Source organism: Sorex araneus, chromosome 3 (genome assembly GCF_027595985.1).
Source record: "Sorex araneus isolate mSorAra2 chromosome 3, mSorAra2.pri, whole genome shotgun sequence".
Taxonomy (NCBI): domain Eukaryota; kingdom Metazoa; phylum Chordata; class Mammalia; order Eulipotyphla; family Soricidae; genus Sorex; species Sorex araneus.
In genome coordinates, this window is record NC_073304.1 from 116,431,784 (window position 1) to 116,452,797 (window position 21,014).

General features: G+C 42.7%; 1 protein-coding gene across 7 annotated transcripts in view; it reads right to left on the reverse strand.

Moving 5' to 3' along the window:
* Positions 1 to 21,014, reverse strand: part of KAT6B (lysine acetyltransferase 6B) — a 205,613-nt gene that overhangs the window by 62,285 nt on the left and 122,314 nt on the right. For all 7 annotated transcript variants that reach the window (XM_055130258.1, XM_055130256.1, XM_055130257.1 and 4 more), the window contains one exon: positions 4,762 to 4,870. In XM_055130258.1, coding sequence (XP_054986233.1) covers positions 4,762 to 4,870 — 109 coding nt within the window. The remainder of the gene's footprint in view (positions 1 to 4,761; positions 4,871 to 21,014) is intronic.

A 21,014-nucleotide genomic window follows, 5' to 3' on the forward strand; every position in this document is an offset into this window, starting at 1 on the left:
CTCAGATCTTTATCATAAGATCCTTACAACAGCGTGTTTGCACGGGGTGCAGGCGTCACCCCCCATGCTGCACAGATAATGGGAACTGGCACAGCCCGCCAGCAGTGAGGAGAAGTGGAACATCTTTGGGGTACTGTGTACCGTGCCTCCCACCTCACATTTTTATTACCTGCAAAGTCAAACTGTCTTTTAAAAAACCTTTTAGCAGAAAGAAGAAAGGACAAAGAGAAAAGACTGCTCATTCGCAGCACTTGGCCTTCTTGAAACAGAGACATTTCCCACTGGCTTCGCTTTCTGAGGAAGCGGAGAGGCGTGTTTCTCACTCATACCTAGGAAATCTACGCGGATCTAAATGTGGTATCACACAAACAGCCCTTCAGACAGAGGCCACTGAAACCCTATAGGCGCATGTGGGAAACGTGTTTGAAAAGGCTCCTCCTCACGGGCTGATGACCGTCTAACTTTCCTTTTCCTGTGCTCATGCAGCTAGAGGTATTCTGTCCCATAGAAACATCTCTCCTTGGGGATTCCTTTGGTCATTACAGTCCCAGCTCAATCCTAAACTCAATGGAGTTCTGTGAGCAAGAGAGAGGAATTTTCATAAGGTGGGTGAAGGCCGAGCACATGGTTAGTCCCGTGTCAGAAACTGGTCAAGGAGGGGCAGAGGGGTCGTACAGTGGGCAGAGCCCTTGGGGTTCAATTCCCAGTGTCCCATATGGCCCCTGGAGCACTGCGAGAAGTACTTCCTCAGTGCAGTTAGGAGCAAGCACTGGGCACAGCCAGACGTAGTCCAAAAACAAAAATTTTTAAAAAAAAAGGTAATCCTGAAAATGGTAAGCACGGTGGGTGTGGCCCCAAACAACAACAACAACAACAAAAAACAAAATATCTGCAGAGAGAAGGAAGGAAAAAGAAAGAAAAAACCTACAGGGAAGGAAGGAAAAGAAAGCGAGCAAGCAAAAGAGAGAAAGGGGTGGGGAGAGGAGAGAGAGGGGGAGGGAGAGAGAAAGAGACAGAGAGGGAGAGAGAGTGGGGGAGGGAGAGAGAAAGAGGGAGAGGAAGGGGGGCGAGGGGAAGAAAAAGAGAGTGAGAGAGGGAAGGGAAAAATAAGCTGGAGCGGAGGGAGGAGTCGGAGAGAGCAGTCCCTGGCTAGAATGGGCGAGACTCTGCGTTTGATCCAGCACGAGGTCCGGTACATGGGAACATTGGACCCAAATGGCAGGGCCCAGCATCACCTGGGAGGCCTTTGTCCCCACGGCATCACTGAGGGTGACCCAGCTGAAGGAAAGAAACTGGACTCCCCGATGACACCAAGAACCACGGTTAGAGGGAGCCGCTGTCGCCTTTCCGCCCTCACTGAGACAAGGCTCTTCCACGTGACAGGCGGGACTTTGTTCCTTCTCTCCTAAAGGACTAAGACAGGACAGTCCACTCCTCTACCAGATCAAGCAGATGTCTAAAATGCATCTCCCTAAACTTAGGGAACAAAGCTTGGTGTTTGGTGTTTGTTTAAAACCTAAAATATCTCAATCCAGACGGGCCCAGGACACTCCAGGGGAGACTATACGAACCCCAACACGAGAGCCGATGCACTGCAGGGTGCAGAGGAATAATCCAGGCCATCCTCTGGCCCAAGGAAGGGGCATACTGACTCCTGGACTGGGACTGCAGCCCTGGCCCGGACCCCAACGCCTCTGGCTCTCTCTCTGCGTACAGAGGGAGGGGGAAAAACCCTCAAAAAACGACTCAAGCTGTGTGAGCCTTGGAAGTGGCAGGCTGGGCGGGGAGAGGGCTCGGAAGAGAGGGCACGAGCTCACGCTGCCTCGAGGGGCCGACCCCTGCCACCATCCCAGGGCCACTGCCTGGAGCAAACCCCAGCAGTGCCAGGTGAGGCCCCCCACACCAAAAAAATAAATAAAATAGAATATCCTCAGTTTTTATTACTTGTTTAAAAGAGAACAGTGATTTTTGGAAAGAGAAAACAACACTCTTTCCATGCAACCTGGAAAAACGAGGAACTTCAGGGAGGGGGAAAAACGCTTTCAGTGACCTCAAAAAGAAAACAAACCTCTTCTCTGGCAGGTCTTCCATTTGGTACAGACAAAGGGAGATTGATTACATCAGAAAATCTAATATCTACCTGTTTAGAATTACACCTTTATACCCTAGACCCTGCAAAGGAGCCCTTGGAGTTATGATCTGTGAGATAATGATCTCAAATTCCTTACCAACTGCAGGAAGTGTATCATCAGTGGTAAAAAGAAAAAAAAATATATGAAGGGAACTTTTCTTCTCACGTTCAAGTACATCTTTAATCTGTCTAGGCATCCAGACAAATAGATACTCAAGAAGTGAAACAGTAAAGAATATCGTTAAAAGACCACCTTAAGACTCACAAAGGGTAAACCTTAGACAAGCAGTACCACTTGCACTGATCAGGCAATTACACAAAAGAATAATTCATTCAGAATAAGCCTCGTGAGAAAACCCAACCAATAGCTGAGTCAGAACTGATGAGTGAGGCACTACCTTACCAAGATAAAGCAGGGAGATAGTGATACTGAAATGTATTAAACAAAACCTACAGATAATGTTCCCATGACCTTTATTCACTGTTCATGATACCATGGGCAGGGGAAAGAATCTTAATGAATCCGTGAAGGCCTTCCAAAAGACTCAGAATACACTTTTCAAGAAGACTTTGAGATTTTATTGCCAAGCTCTTCCTTCCCTGTCAGGTCCAGGAAGTGTAGACCCACCTAAGGCTAATCAGTTAATACCTTGATGGAGGAGGAAGAATCATTACCCAACTCTGATCCTGCAGAATGAAACATTTCCTCTCTCCATCTATCAAGCAATCATCATTGGCAGTGATAACAATTTGCATTACTTGCATCAATTAATGGCAGTAATATCAAAGAAGCCAAAAAACAGCAAAGGCTGATGTTAACCGCACACTTACCACAGCTGGGATAGAACCTGTGCTAGCCTATATCCATTACTTGTACTCTCTTGCTCAGTTCCCAGAGTCCAAGGGGTAGGTGCTGCCATTACCTAGCTGTCTAAGGAGGAAGCAGAGGGCCAGAATGGCTAAGTGCCACTAAGGCAGATGAATGGAATACAGTTGGCTCTTGAATTTACTCTGAATGATTCCATTACTCTGACCTCCTAAGTATGCTACAGTCGTTTTGGTGTTTCATTTCGTGTGGGCTTTCTTGTGCTGGGGGGTGTTACACTGTTTTGAGAGATAACCAGGGCCTATGACTCAGTTATGACTCTGTGGTGGGGTGCAAGCTTTTCATGTGCGGGGTCCTAGGGTTTGATCCTTGCCATCACAAATTATTAGTAAATAAATCCATAACTAGAAAAAACTACTTGGTCATGGCTTTTAAAGATTTTCTTTTTAAAGCAGTAAGTAGGCATAGAGGATAAATTAAAGATTAATATGCAAGAGAGAGCTCAAAAGAATGAGGGCATACTTTTCTTACAGAAGAAGCCTAAGGCTCATTCCCCAGCACACTATGGTCACCTGCTAGGAGTGATACCTAAGAACAGAGCCAGAAGTAGCCCCTGAGCACTGTCAGGTATAGTCCCAACCGCCTCATCTTCCATCCCTAACTAAAAACTAATACACAGAGAGAACTTTAAAAGTCCAATAGCTGCCGCTCAATCATACATATATACATATATATATATACACACACACACAAGGTATATGTGTATGAGTACATATGATTTTTGTACCTACGGTAACATCTGCCTCATTTAGACAACTATGATCTGCTTAAAAAGCGAGAAGGTTTACTGATGAAGACAGATTAATCTATTGGGATGGGGGTGGGGGAATGTCATTTCCAAGCGGTGCATAAGGAACCTGGAGGCCCCTCCACCAGCCTGGCCTGAGGCTCAATGCCAGAGGCTGGGAGTGGCAGGAGGTGCTGAGGGCATGTTCTGATCCAGCACTGTGGGGCTGGGGACTACCAAGGATACCCCAGTGACACTCAGGGACTGGGTTGTGCGCGATACCACAGCACGTCTGCCACTTGCAAGGCATGAGCCTTAGTTTTAATGGAAGCACAGCTGGACTTCACTGTAAGACCAGAGGTATGGTCTTAAAACCTTATTCCTGGAAAATGGCAGAAATGATAACTGCCTTTCAAAGCATTTAGTTTTGAAAGCACTGTGGTTTACCACAGGTCCAGTGGCTCCCCTACCATTTACTGATTTTGGTGTCATCTTCCATAGAGATCACTCTTTTCCTATCTTATTTTAGGCAATTTAAATTTATTTTACGACAGATGATCTCTTGATTCTACCACTTCAATTCTGATTTTTACTGAGAATCATACAGAGCTGGGCTGTAATACTTCATTTCACCAGTAGGTGTCAAGATCTGAGACTGTATTAAGATGTCAGGTTTAGAGAAAAACAAGTGATTCCAGTTGTATTCACTTTGAAATACAAAGTGAGTTTCCTTTCTCTTCACATAGAATACTGCTCACTGAATTACCAATGCTGGTAAGAAATCAGTGCCTAGTTACAAATAATAATATTCTATATAAACATTTTTGTGTCAGTGCTAATAATATCCTCATATCCCCCCACTTTTTACTATAAAAGTAAATAAGCATCTGCTTTCATAACGTGATGTCTCAAATGTTACCAAATCACTGCTTTCGATGGAAATAGTTCTGACAGAGGTAAGCAGTGTGTATCAAACATGGGAAGTCATGGCACACACATGTGAAGGTCCCAACTCACCGCTGCTGCCGCAGTCTGCACAGGACAGGAGTTCTTCTGGCTTCTTTTCACGATTTGATTCTTTCGTCCCCAGACAGAAGCTACATATTGGAATGGGATCGGCACGGGGCTGTGACAAAATTTAAATGGAAAAATGCAGTTAATTCCCATTTAAAAATAAATAAGTAACGTTTCAAAATTTTTTCTTTTAAGAAAAACTGCTGACTAAATACTCAGACCCCTTCCTAATAAAAAATGGTCTAACCTCATTTGGTACCTGACCCGTTACCTTGAAAATGTATTGACACAGATGTTAAAAGAGCATGAAGTAATTTTATCAAAGCAATAAAACCTAATGTCTTTATATATATTGAACATGAACATTATTAGGTACTCATTAGAAATCTTACTTGTTGCCATGATTTATAGACCTATAAAATGGCATCTGTTAGATATTACAGTCAATGGATATCATCTAACTGGTATAGACTGTTTAAACTTTATCAAATATTTTAGTGCAGGTTATTCATTATGCTATTAAATATTTGACATAAAATATTTTTAGCTGAAAATTTTAAGGCAAGAACTTAATTTTGAAGAATCACTAAATGAGCCCTTTGTGACACCGATCCCAGCCAGGCTGGGAAGTCAGCTCAAAGGCACTTGCTTTGCATGTGAGAACCCCAAATTCAATCCCCTCTCATGACACCTGAACACCACTAGGTGTGGCCCCTGGACAAATTCCCCCAAAACCAAAAGATCTGTTATAAATTCTCAATCACTCATATTCCCACTTAATTAAAAAGTACCTAACTCACGAAGGGAACTGGTTTTTTTTTTTTTGGTTTTGGTTTTTGGGTCACACCCGGCAATGCACAGGGTTACTCCTGGTTCTTCACTCAGGAATTACACCTGGTGGTGCTCAGGGAACCATATGGGATGCTGGGATTAGAACCTGGGTCGGCCGCGTGCAAGGCAAACGCCCTACCCGCTGTGTTATCACTCCAGCCCCAGGAACTGCTTTTAACAATGAATACATCTGCTTTAATGTTTTTATCATTTTAGCATTTGTTGAGTTTTTTTTTTAGTTTAACAAGGTCACTGTGAGATACAGTTACAAAGTTGTTCATGATTGAGTTTCAGTCATACAATGTTCCAACACCCATCCCTTCCCTGCTACCAATGTGCCAGTTACCCACCCCCCCACAGCCCTGCAGCCTGTCTCTCTCCCTTGCTCTCTCCCACAACAATCTCACCTTGCCCCCCACCTCTTCATTTTCCTTTCAGGCACTGTAGTCTGCAAAACTGTTACTGAAAGGGTATCACTGCATATATTTTAGTGTCTATATTATTATTTATAACTAGCAGCATTACTATTACTCACATCCATATGAGTAGTTGATTATCCCTACAGATCTGATGTTATTTTTGAACAGCCAAAATGTATGAAAACTACAATTTTTTTTACATATTCCAAGCCATTACACATACTATTTCCTAGTTATCTGAATGTGGCTGTAACATATTTATATATGAATCTCATGAATCAAAAATTTAGGGTGATAAAACAGCATAATCACAAATGTTTTCTTCTTCTTCTTCTTATTTATTTTTTTATGTTATTGATTTTTTTTAATTAGTGAGTCACAGTGAGGGTACAGTTACAGATTCACACATTTTCATCCTTGTTTTACCCTCATGCAATGTTTGAGAGCCCATCCCTCCACCAGTATCCGTTCTCCACCACTTATGAACCCAGTATCCCTCCCAGCCCCCTATCCCATCCCCCCCACCCCACTCCGCCTCTGTGGCAGAGCATTCCAATTTCATAATCACAAATGTTTTTTTTTTTTTTTTTTTTTGCTTTTTGGGTCACACCCAGTGATGCTCAGGGATTACTCCTGGCTTTGCACTCAGGAATTACTCCTGGCAGTGCTTGGGGGACCATATGGGGATGCCGGGGATCGAACCCGGGTCGGCTTCGTGCAAGGCAAATGCTCTACCCGCTGTGCTATCGCTCCGGCCCCACAAATGTTTTTTAATGTAAATTAAAAACAAGATTTTGCTAGAGCTAACTTTCCTAATTATACATCAGCAAAGAACAAACTGCATTTGTTCAGTTATTCTATCTCAAATGCCCAGATCATTGCTTGATATGACTCAAAATATACTTAGAACTGAATAAATGAAAGAAACATGCTAGCTAGAAAAATACTACCTCACATTTAAAATAATATTTCAATGGCTGAAATGATTCCAACATACGTGTTGGTTCACTGGGGCAATATTCATTAAAAAAAAAATACAACTCATCTTATGACGAAGCATTTTGGGGTTTGTTCAATATGTCTGTTCATTTTATTTCATATTATGAGCATTCATTCTCTTACCTTGTTTTTGGTTTAATTTATTCTTTTAATATACACAGGCTTTACCTTCAGAGATAGTATGCAAATATATTTTTGTAGACTTAGATAAAAGACTTATCTAAATATATGTATATATATATGTAATATAGCCTTAGGTAAGCCTTTTATCTAAGGATACAAAAACCCTATGCTACCAATTTTTTTAATTGGCAAGCGACAACAAATTGGTCACTAACTCTATCTAGTCATATTTTTTGAAATGCCAGATAATCAGCACTGCATAATTATGGATCTATAGTTATTACTTGCAACCACTCAACTGCAGTACCTGGGGAACACTTTTGTTCCCTTAAATAGCAATTAAAAGAACAATCTGGTTTTAAAGTGACAACATTCCCCTGATAGATTCTAGCTAAAACCCAGTGTTTGTACTAATGGGATTCCTGCTTTCATCTGCTATAACAATGCTCAAGACATTGCTGCCATCCTTGCAGTGATAAATAATTTACAAAATGTCACATATCATTCATGCAATGAAACAAAACCAAATCAGCAATTGCATTTTTCTTTCCCAGATGAATTTTTAACTGTAAGACAGGCATGGCCCTCAGCCAGCATTCATGCTCATTTCTCGCTCCTAACTAAAGGTAACACAAAGGACAAAGGTTGCTAGCAGTTCATGGCCAGGAAGACTGGCGTCCCACACTCCACCCAATAACAGAAAACATAGATGCTATCCCTTCACGATATTTTCATACATTTAGGATAACTATCTCACAATACTCACAATACCCTATAAAACTACTGCATTATACAGAACTGTCTGCCCTACTGAATTATTGATAATTCAAAGCACTTTTTGCTAACCTCAGCTGAGTCTAATTAACTTTTAAAAATTGTCACTTGTATGAAATGAAACTTTTCCAGTAATGTATGTAAATGGGTCACAGAATTAGTACAATTCACTATTCCCAATCAGACTACATATATAAACTGTTTCAAAAAATAATCCCTGGTAATAGATTAAAATAGATTACAGAGAGAAAAGAGGTCTGGATAAATTGGAAATCAATTCTATACCAGTCATTATGGACAAATCATATTTAAGAGGTCTGAAAATGGAATTAAACAGTGCAATTTTTCCTTCATTTCTTTGACATTACCGAAATCTGCTCTGTTGATCACATTTTCTTATCAACATGCCCAATATTTCCAATGTATCTCAAAAATTAACATGTACTGACAGGCTGAAACTGCTCCAGAAAGCACCTCTTCCTAATTGCTCGTGTAATGGTGGTCCTGGGATAAAGGCCGCCTCAAGCATCTTCAAACTACTAGGAAGGATTTCTGGCAGGGTGGCAGCTTAGACGCTGGCAAGCAAAGGTCCCAGCTAACGTACAACCAGAAACTACTACGGGCAGGAAAGAGCTCAACAGTCCTGGGTCAGACTCCCCGCCATACACAGTGTCCCTGAGCACTGCCAGCAGTGATCCTGGACAGAGCCGGGAGTAGCCCTGAGCACCAACAGGGGTGGCCCCCAAAGATGATCATACGGGAAGGTCTCACCTGCTCAAAGTCTAGAGTGCCCGAGACACACCTGACTCCTACGTGAAGACTAGCAGGAGCTGAGCCTGCTGGGTCCCCTCCCTCCGCCATCAGGGACTAGAACAGCATTCAGCCTGGGCCCACAGCTGGAGGCAGAAGGACCTGACACGGGGAACTGAAGTGGCCACTGAGGTCCAGGAGCAGTGCAGAGCAAACCCCTGACCTGTTCCCCGCCCACCCCCTGGGTCCTGCCCCTCCTTTCAGGGCCATACAAAGGAGCAATTCAGCACTAGAGCCACTGCGCCTCCTTCAGGAAAATAAAGGAACCAACCCAGATGCCAAAGCACAGGCTAATGGTATGAGAAATAAAATGGAACTCAAAGAGGAAGAGGAAGGAAGAGAGGAGGAGGGAGGGGTTAAGGGAGGGAGGAGGGGGGAAGGGAAGGAGGAAGGGGGTGTGGAGTAAGGGGGTGTGGAGGGAGGGAACGAGAGCAAAAGAAGTCTCCAGAGGACAAAATAAAAGACAGAACTGGACGAGGTGACAAAGATGGAGAAGAGCTGTTAAAGATTTTTTATGTTAAAGAGTCTCAACCAAACACAGAAATATGCCAAACACCAATTTTAAGACGAGCACAAGGAGTGCTTCCACAGAGAAAGAGATGTTAAACATTCTAAGCAGAGACACAAGTAGGAAAACTACAAAGCACAGCGATGACTTAAACGGAAGAAAAACAAGGCCTAGGAAACAAAGAAGGAAGTCCATAGGAAATATCCCATCCAGCAGAAGGGAAAAAGAGAAAGGGAGCAGAAAATATCATCAAAGAACTGATAGGCTGAAAGACCTAAGGAAAAGAACCCACCACCGAACAGACAAGGACAAGAAACACTGATGTTTCAGAATCCGAAGAGGCCGGGCTGGAGAGATAACAAAGAGGGGAGGGCTGTGACCTGCACTCGGCTGACCCAGGTTCAATCTCCAGCATCCCATCTTGTCCCCGGAGCAACACCAGGTATGACCCCAAAACCAAACCAAAAAGGAAAAACACACCAGAATCCAAAGAGGCCCACCGATCCACAGTCCAGTCAGTAATCAAGAAGAACACTGACGTCAGTGAGGGGAAAGGAGTAAGGAACAGACGGTCTGCCAGGGCTGACCAGACACTCAAAAGAAGCCACAGCTGCAGAGTGAAGCACCAGACCTAGACGACTCAAAGGCAAAACCTGCCAGTCAAGAATACTTCACCTAACAAAATTACTATTCAAATATGAAGGAGAAATAAAGACTAACAAAAGCTCATAGAGTTTACCACCACCAGATCTGCTCTAAAGAAATGTTGAAAGGAATTCTATACATGAAAAGATGAAACAAATGATAGAAAAATCTTGTGCAAGGAGATAAAATAGTGATACAGTAACAGGAACAAAACAATGGTATGAAGCAACAACAAGATTAAAGGGGAAAGAGAAAAAGACAGAAGAACAGTCAAATGAGGAGTAGATAACAGCACAAGAGATTTTTTTAGATATAGAAAGAATGATACAATCCCCATGGTAACCACAAAACAAAAATCTGGAGCAGGGACATTTAAGGAAAAAAAGAAAGAAAAACGGACAGAATCATCAGGGCAAACCATCCACATGAAAAGACATGTGGGAACAAATAGGAGAAAAATAAGAGAAACAAAGACCTGCAGTCAGCCCCATTACATTAATAATCACCCAAATGTGAGTGAGCTCAGGTAACCCACCCAGAGACAGAGAATGGCTGGCTGGATTTTTAAAAGTAAAATAAAACAGGATCCACCTATACTATGCAACAAAAGTCTAGTATCAGATCTAAAAATGAAATAAGAATGAAACCTAGAGCCAGATGTGGTTTCAAATTAAAAACACAGGGCAGAGGACAGGAGCCGCTGCTCCCATGCTGGATGAAATTAGACTTTCAACCAAATAAAGAGACCAAGAGATATGATGTGTTGATAAAGGGGCCACCTGACAAGAAAATGTAAATGGTCATGCACATATGTGCACCCCGAACAGGAGGGCCTAAATGGACAATTATCAACAGGCCGAAAGTGAGACACCCATAGCAACAGAGTAACCGGAAGAGGTCTCCACAGACTACTTACGGAAATGGACAGATCAGCCAAGCAAAATAATTAGCAGGGAATACTTAAATGAAGAGACAGACTCAATGAAAGAAGAGATGGACTCAATAAAAACTCCCATCCTTGGGGTCGAAGAGGTAGTACAGCAGTAGGGTGGATCAACCTGGGTTCAATCCTGGCTCTCCTATGTGGGCCTGCAAGCACCACCAGGAGTAATTCCTGAGTGTAGAGCCAGGAGTAAGTCCTGGGAACTGTCGGGTGTGGTCTCCGCCCCCTCCAACAAACAAACTTCATCCTAAAACATTCTTCTCAAGTGCCCATGGGACAATCACAGGTAGATCAAATGTTGGATTACAAAAGAAGTTTTAACACACGGATACTGAAATCATATCAAGCATCTTTTCAGACCATAGTGATATGAAACTAGAAATCCAGGAAAAAAAAAAAGGGAAAACAAAACTCACATAAGTGGAAACAAAGCATGCTTAACTCTAGGGTCAATGAAGAAATCATGCTTAACTCTAGGGTCAATGAAGAAATCAATAAAATATTACCTAGAGAACAACAGTATCAGAGACATAATTAACTACTTTCAAAAAAGACTGAAAATGAATTATATGGTTGAATTACAAACATTTATAAGATAAAAAACCAATACAGACTTGCAGGAAGTGTGTTTGCATTAGGATGATCTAGTTGAAGGGATGGAGCTGATTAATCTTGGAATGGCGGAGGGAAGAGGCCACCTATGGATCTTCCTTTCTCCAAGAGAAGGATAAGAGCTTTCTCTCCAGGGCTGGAGAGACAGCACAGAGGGGAGGGCATGTGCCTTGCATGTGAGGACAAGGGCTCCATCCCCAGTACCCTGAGTCCACCAGGAGTGATTTCCTGAGCACAGAGTCAGGAATATTGCCAGCTGTGGCCACACACACTCTCTCTCTCTTCCTCCCTCCCTCCCTCTCTCTCTCTTGTTATCCAGTGCTAGAGTGGTAATGCGGTGCAGTGGGTAAGGTGCTCGCCTTGCATGCGGCCAACCAGGGTTCAATCCCGGGCACCACATACAGTTTCCTGAGCCTTGCCCAGAGTCCTCAACAGAGCAGTACTGGGTGTGGTCCAAAAACTAACACCCCCCCCAACACACACCCCTCCCAAAGGAGATTTGCTCTCCATTAACTACAGACCATAAAACTTGGATAAATATGGGTTAACAAAAAGAAAATTAAATTTTCCAGCAGAGTTGTCTGACATGAGATATTTTTTGACTTGTTCCTTTATTTATTTTTTTTTTTTATAATAACAGTTTATTTATTTTGCTTTTTGGGTCACACCCGGTGATGCACAGGGGTTACTCCTGGCTCTGCACTCAGGAATCACCCCTGACGGTGCTCAGGGGACCATATGGGATGCTGGGATTCGAACCCGGGTCGGTCGTGTGCAAGGCAAACGCCCTAACCGTTGTGCTATCACTCCAGCCCCTGTTCCTTTATTTTTAAAACTGTGGCAAAATACACGTAATGTGGGGCTGGAGCAGTAACACAGCAGGTAGGGCGTTTGCCTTGCACACAGCCAACCCGGGTTCAAATCCCAGCATCCCATATGGTCCCCTGAGCACTGCCAGGGGTAATTCCTGAGTGCAGAGCCAGGAGTAACCCCTGTGCATCGCCAGGTGTGACCCAAAAAGAAAAAATAACAAAACAAAACAAAATACACATAATATGAAAATCACTACTGCAACCATTTTAAAGTATACATGCACCCAGACTCTAAGAGCATCATCACCAAGACTCCCCGCCCAGGCTTCTTCAATTCTTTCCAAATTAAAACTCTGTTCCCATTAAACACTAACTCGCCAGTTTGCTCTCTTCCCTGCCCTCAGCAACCACTCTACTACTTTATGTTTCCATGAGTTTTACTCTTCCTGACACCCCATGAAGCTGGTGTAACAACCATCCTATGGAATGGGTTCTTTGGGGCCTGGGGGTCTGGTACCAAGTGGTACTTAGAGGATTAGGCAGTGCTGGGGACTGAACCCTTCCTTTCCCTAGTCACCGACAACTTCTTTGAATCTACTTATAAAACTTACAATATTTTAGTAATTCCAAGTGCTAAAGACATTCATTCCTATATTATGGAAATACCTATATTTAAACTTTTTTCATTCATTCAGCTTCCTCTTTTGTAAAAGGGCCTATTAGTGTACGTGTTATCTAGCTGTAGGGGCTGCTAAAGTTCAAATGTGAGTGAGTGCAAAAGTACTTTGTAAATTGTAAGATTTTATTCAAATATTGTTATGATTACTGCAAAATTCAGCTTGGCTATCAAAACAGACAGACCAAAAGAAAAATGAAATCCTTAATAAACATCAGCACAAATGAACTGTAGTAGAGCTTAGAAATACTTTATGAAAAGACTTTAATTTGGTAATAAGCTCCTGTGGTAAATATTAACCTTAGAGGGCTTGGGAAGAAATGAAATAGGAAAAAAGTTGTCAGGGAGTCCAGGAACAGAGTATAGAGCGCCAAGAGTCCAGTAACAGACTTAGTGAAAAGTGAGCTCAATGGAAAAGCAAGAGTTGAAGGGAAAAAAAAGACACAAAAATACAAAATCTTAAATTAATAACCATAAAACAAACAGTTCATCTGTTTTGTTGTTGTTGTTGTTGTGGCCACACCCAGTGGTACTCAGGGGCTACCCCAGCTGTCTGCTGGTGTGTGTGTTTTCACTCTGGCGATGTGCATCTTCAGAGACTGTTTCCTACACTGGAGCTCAGTAACACCAAAGCAAGTTGTACAAAGGGTTGTTTCAAGACCCCTGCACACATCTTTCATTTGAACGTACACCTTTATCGCTTTAAGCTGAACACTGAGATTGAGGTAATGCTCTGCCACTTACCAAGATGCCTGCCCCCAGTCTCCCGCGCTGAGCAGAGAGCCAGGAGGCAGGTCTGGCAGTGAGCAAACCCCTCCCTGCTCTCAAGGCCCAGGAACTCTGGACTGCTGCCTGCAGGTTCTTTCCACACTTCTCCTTTTCCTTTTCCCCTCCCCTCCCCTCCCCTCTCCTCTCCTCACCTTTCCTTTCCTTGCCACACCTAGTGGTGGTCAGGGGTTACTCCTGGTGGTGCAAGGAGGACCACATGGGATGCAGGGATCGGCTGGATTGGCTGAACGGCTGCATGCAAGGCAGGCGCCTTACCTGCTGTACAACCGCTCCGGCCCCCATCACTATTTTCACTATTTACTCTGTGCAGGTATTACCTGAAGCTATCCCCGGCATTTGTCTTTTTAAGTTATGTACACACCTCGCCTTCTTTTTCTGCCTTGCATTTGTCCTTATTTGACATTTCCTGAAGCATTTGCCTATGTTGTTTCACTTTCTACACCATGAAAGCTCCAGCAGGAGGGCAGAGACTTTGCTCACTGCTATAGCTCCAGCCTCAAAGTACATTTGCTGAACAATCTGCTTCCATGTTGGGAACTCGTTCCTCCCTTCAATATGCCCCCAAAAAGTTACTTCTATTCTTTATTCTAATATAGCTAGATCTACCCTTAATGGCCACAATATAAAGTGTGAAATAACCATCAATGACAAATGGGATACTATAATAATGCTTATTGTACCACTTTTGGGGTGTAACTGCTTATGTTGTCACTGTCACTTACATTTGAGTGCAATTCTACTTCTTGGGGATAATCGGTTTAAGACAAAAGCAAAATATAAAGGGACAGAGGGACATTACAGTGGCTAGGATACCTGATTTGCATACAGCTGACCCAGGTCTGATCCTTGACACCCCACATGATCCATGGAGCCCACCTCAAATGATCCTTGAGGCAGAGCCAAGAATAAATTCTGAGCATTGCCAAATGTGGCCCAAAAAACAAAACTAGAAAAATCTATAGGAAAACTTTCTCACCTGATGTTATGTAATACCTAATCACAGTCTTAACCTAAAGTTATAGATCACTCAGTAACGGTCACTGGGAGTGTAGAAGTCATATCCAAGAGAGGTATGGAGACATACACAGCTGTCAATACCTAATTTTCCTCCCCAACCTGCTTCTTTCTAAGGGGATGGGGTAGGGGACTGTTGTCCCATCCCGTTGTTCATCGATTTGCTCGAGCGGGCACCAGTAATGTCTCCATTGTGAGACTCATTGTTACTGTCTTTGGCATATCGAATACGCCACGGGGAGCTTGCCAGGCTCCGAGGTGCAGGCAGGATACTCTTGGTAGCTTGCTGGGCTCTCCGAGAGGGACGGAGGAATCGAATGTGGGTCGGCCGTGTGAGGAGAAGAGGGTACTTACAGTTATTATTGGTGGAGATCTATCTATCTATCTATCTATCTATCTATCTATCTATCTATCTATCTATCTATCTATCTATCTATCTACATATATAAATAGATAGATTAAATAGATATCTTGGTACTGTCTGAAGTACCTATCAATACATTCACCATTGATACTTATTGAATGACTAATTTCACGCCTTGGTATCCATTCCAAGGGACTTAAGTATATAACAGTTCTTGAAAGACTGGCAGCAACTTTTAAGAGGAGGCTGAAAAGCTAAGGATACTCCCATAAGTGAATTTCTGTATGGTACAGAAAACACAAACATAAAAGAGAAATTCAATACATTCCAACAGAGCTGGAAAAGTATAAGAGCATGAAGCTTCAATCTGTTGGGAAAGAAAAGCAAATCACCTGATGAACCCTTATGTTCTATTATTGGCATGGAAATGTTTTCTACGAACCAATCCACACTGGAATAACCAGTAAAACAGAGTCCATTGATTTTTCAGGGAACACTCGCTTTGGGGGAGCCACATCAGCACTCTCCCTGATACTTGGCTAAACCTAATGAAAAAAGATTCTTCATTCTCACTACTCAACCCACTAAGTCAACTGATGTATGTCTGGCAGACAAAGCCCACTCGGAGGGCCGGAGCAACATTACAGTGGGCAGGGTGTTTGCCCTGTATTCGGCCGACACTGGCTCGATCCCCGGCATCCCATATGGTCTCCCAATGTCGCCAGGAGTAATTCCTGAATGCAGAAGCAGGAGTAACCCCAGAGCATCGCCAGATGTAACCCCTCCTCCCCCCAAAAAAGCCACTCCAAATTAGGGTGCGGATTGTATACACTCCGGGTCTGCCTTTCCAACCATCTGCTTAGGATGCTGTCTCTGAAATACTAACTCTCAAAGCAGAGTTTTCCTGTAAAACAACCTTCCTAAAAATACCCGTACTTGTTTTTAGGAGCATTATCTTGCTCCCATCGCCCTGTCGGGGCGGGGCTCAGGGCAGCAGGGTGAGTGCTCACCTGCAGCTGTTCAGGGACACAACAGAAACCACCTGTCAACAACACGCTTCCCACCATTGTCTACACCCAGGCATCCTTTAGTCTCCCTCACGCCAGTCTGTTAGAGGAGCTTTGACCTAAATAAACACCTAAACAGAAGATAATTAGAGATTGGAGATGAACTTTCTCAGGCAAGAGTTTTGCCATGATTTTACTCTAACCATATAGATTTTTTTTATTGTGTCATATTCCTCCCTCATTACACTGCACGGTGGGTAACTGGTTCTGTGAAGAAGCACTGCATCTTCCCCATCAGCGCTCAACTGAGTTTCTCTATTACTCTGGGCAAAAGAACTTATTACTGCTAATATACAAGATCTTGGATGTGATTGCTATAATTTACCTCCTTGTTCAGTGAATAAAGTTCTCCATATTTTAAATGTGATAACAACAAAAAAAAAGAAATCTAGTGAAACAGAGGTCTTTAAAAGCATCCCTATACACATCTGTGAATAGGTCACTTCTTTTCTCATTTAAAGAATCAAAGAAACGAAAACAGTATCAATGAGCACACACTGGGAGATTCCCATGGCCTAAAACGAATTCAAAAGTATAACACACTAAAAGTTTAGCCCCAGAGGAAGAATGAGAGAGAACACGAGACTTTTCAAGAAATCCACAGCAACAGTTATCAACTGTGAGAAGCTTATTGAAATGCTCGCACTGCCTCTATCCGATAGTCTAGAACTTGTTCTAATTAGGCAGGTGTGCCATTTATAAGAGTGCTGATTAAGGAAAGTGATTCTGTTGGAAGGAAACAAATCTAATTCTGCACACTGCATTCCACAGAAGCAGCTCACTTGTTCATTTGTTCTTTCTTTACAAAGCCTAGAAACATGGGGAGGGAAGGTGGAGGACAGTGAAAACAACTGCCCTTCCCAAATCTTTCATTTCTGATCTGAACAGACACTTGGCTTTTAAGATTTCATTTAAAGTCCTTTTCCACCCCTGCCATTAGACACTACAGATACTGCATTTCTCTTCCGAAGAGGGATCAAAGTCTGATTCAACACAGCTGGAAATTTAACACCTGGTTACAGGGAGTCTGTTTAGAATTTACAAGCTATTCTCTTGGGCAAGCATCCACTGTAATAGCAATAGAATAGGAACCTTACACTAAGTTTTAATGCAATTTTAATAAATTCATATTCAAGTGTCATACATAATTAAGTTCCCCTTTGTTTACTACTATTTTTTAGAGCAGTTTTAGGTTCACAGTCAAATTTAAAGTTCTGGAATCTCCCTCATACCTCCTGCCAAGTCTGCCCAATTACCAACATTCTCCCACACATTTGTTACAGCTGATGAACCTACACTGACACATCAGCATCACCAAAAGCACAGTTTACATTAGGTTTCTCTCTTAGCTGCACAGTGTATGGGTTTGGACAACTTTATAATGACATGTATCACCATTATAGTATCACACCATATAGTTTCACTAGCTTAAAAATTCCTCCTGTTTCACCCAAGGGGAGAAATGCTCCTCCCTTTGTTTTATCCACTGGCAGTCACTCATTTCTGTCCCCCATCTATAGTTTTGTCTTTCGTTTTAGGGCCACACCTAGAAGTGCTCAAGGTTGATTCCTGGCTCTGTGCTCAGAGATCACTCCTTGGGAGTCTAGGGGACCATACGGGATGCTAGAGATCGAGCCTTCATCAGCTGTGTACAAGGCAAGTGCCCTCCCCACTGTACTATCACTGTCCCATAGTTTTGCCTTTTCTGGAAGGCTGCAGAGCCAGAGCCAGAGCCAGAGCAGGCTTCTCCAGTTGTTTGGAGGCATCTGAATTAGGCACAATGTCAACACCAATCCCTCACTGCCTACCCACCTAGATGAGTGCTCAGGAGATGAGGCAAATGGGCAGACTGCAATCACAACTGAATGCAGAAAACAGAACGAAGAGGTGGGACTTAGGAGAAGGATATAACAAGCTAGAAAAGTCACATGTTAAAGTTTGTTTCAATGATATTATCACTACCAGCACTGGAATGGCATTCCACAGTCAGAGATCTACAAGGAAGTTGAGATACCAGGCGCGATTTAATAAGTTACTAGTGTTTACTCAGCACCCAAGTATGACAAGCAGAGTATAACTAACTGGCAGTGCAAGTGTTGTCCTCACAGCACTAATGAAGGTAGGGGGATTCCATCAACACTTCATGCTCGCAGCCCTATGAGCATATAATCCATCTGTTGTCCAGAACTGCTGTACCTTTGTCTTTTTGCTTTGTTTCCCCAACTTTCAAACTGATTCTGACCCTTTCAATTACAGTAGTCATCAACAGTAGGAAAGGAGGGTTTTTGGGGTAATTACTATCTGAATGTCAAGAGCTCCGACTGTCTTGGACTTGACCTACCCACCATGTGGTAGAGGTCAGACAGCAATCTGAGCACTTGCATAAACATTACCTGAGTAGCTTCGCTCTGGTGCTCTAACAGCACCACAGGCTGCATGGGAAAGTCATGAAAGCACATGCCCCCCCCTTTACACGTACGCTCTGGTAAAGCCAAGGAGACACAATGTGGTCAGTTCACTATCCAGGCCAAGGCAAGGATTATTTAAGATCAATTTACAGCTCTACAGAATGTGATCCAAAAAGTACACTGTAGGTGTAAGGAAGCCACTTAGTTAGAAAATAAAAAAATCTCTGCATATTTCAAGTCAAAGCTGAGCTGCGGAGGCGGCGGGGAGCGGGGTGGGCACCGTGTTCGGCTTGTCTTAATTACCACACATGAGGAAGAACAACAAACTATAGATGTTGGGTAAATATTTATTGAATGAATAAATGCAACATGATTTCTCATAGCTGGTGCTCTCTCATCATTTCTCTAAGCTACCACCTTATTTCAGCATTAAGGGATAGAAGAAATACAGGGGGAAACAAACAGCAAACTTAGAAACTGCACATCCAGCTGCCTACATGTTTTTAATTGTAAAATACCTATAGCATTAAAATTTTTGTTTTAAGTTATGGTTCAACGATTCTAGGTAGATTCATGCTGCTGCACGACTCAGTGAAAGTCTATATGATATACAATGAAATGTATAATTTCAAAGTCTTGAATAAATGAACACACTCATAAATCCCACATCGCTACCAAGATACCGAAGGAAGCTTTCCCTTGCCCTTCCCCACTCTGCTTTTCATACAATCTTAATTTTGATTTCTAGCATTATAGTTTGATTTGGTCTGTAAAAGGCCATAAAAATGGAAGCAGATACTGAGTTCTTTTCTGTAGGGCTTATTTCACTCGATGTATTGTTATTTTATTCACTCATATACTTGCATGTAACACTATGGGCTGAAATGAACAACACTGCTATGAAGAATCCAATATTTTTTTTTGTTTTCTCTTGAGCACAATAGCATGTAAGGTAGGTAAAAGAAATGCTAATTACCTGTGTCAGGAAGAGGCATCATGACAGATGTTGAAGATGTTATATTAAAATGAGTGGGAATGTTATGAACAACTTGATGCCAATAAAGGAGATAAATGAAATGGAAAACTTCATTGATAAAAATCAACAACATCTGACACAAGAGGAAACAGTATGAGTAATTCTAAGTCCATTAAATCAAATAATCCATAACCTAAAAAGAACTCCAACCCCAGGTGGCTCTGATGGCGAATTCTTTCTAACATTTAAGAAGAAAACAACCTCACTCTTATATGATACATTTCAAAAATCAAGAGGAGGGAATACTTCTCAATCCAATTTATGAAACTAGCGTCATTCACACAAAATCAAATACAAACAATAATAGAAAAAGAAAATTAAGAGGAGGACCCCACTGTCCCTCATGAACATGCCCTTCCATTTGTTTTCTAAATCAGCTTCACAGATAGTACAAGGATAGCTTCTATTTCTTAATGAATTAATTTGAGGGTGGGGGATCACTCAAGCATTAAGGGGGGGGGCACTCTTGGTGATACCTGGCCAACCTGGCAGATAGTTCAAAGCTTAGCCCAGAGGTGCCCCTGGCAGTGCTTGGGGGGCCCTGGAGGCCCAGGGCCATACCTAGCGTATGGAGCTGGGTGGAGAGAGGTGGTGCCAGCCATCAAACTTACTTCCTGTGCATACAAGGATTGCTCCCCAAAGCACTGAGAGCTTCCCCAGTCCTAAATGTGCACCTTTTATGGTTCAGACAAATACATATGTCCAAGCAATTATCACAATAATTAAGATATAGAGTCCTTTTATCCCTTAAGTTCCTTTAGAGCCTTCTGTTATAGATACGAGTATGGAGCCTTATAGATAAGATATACACCAAAGTGGAGGGTCTGTGGGGGGAGAGGGGGCACGCGAAGAGGGGAAACGTCTGTAGTCCCATTCTCTTTATAGATCAAGGCAACTACTAATCTCTTTCTTCACTGATGATTGTTGCCTATTCTGGAAGTTTATAGTAATTCTGTAGTGTTTTGGGGTGACTTTTGTGATTTCCTGAGCTGCTGAGTTTTTTTTTTTTTTTTTTTGGCTTTTTGGGTCACACCCAGCGACGCACAGGGGTTACTCCTGGCTCTGCACTCAGGAATTACTCCTAGTGGTGCTCAGGGGACCATATGGGATGCTGGGATTCGAACCCGGGTCGGCTGCGTGCAAAGCAAACGCCCTACCCACTGTGCTATCACTCCAGGCCCTGCTGAGGTTTTTTTTACATTCATCCACTGGTGCATGTGAGTTGCCTATTCCTTTTCATATCAACAGATCTAAATGAGTTTATTCATTCACCTGTCATGGATATTTGAGCTTTACAGTTTTGAACTCTGTGAATAAAGTTAATATGGAAACTCTTGATGAAGTCTTTTGTGGACATGTTTTCTCCTGGGTAAATTTCCCTCTGGTAAATGAGTAGGGCTGCTGGGTAATATGGCAGATGCTCAAC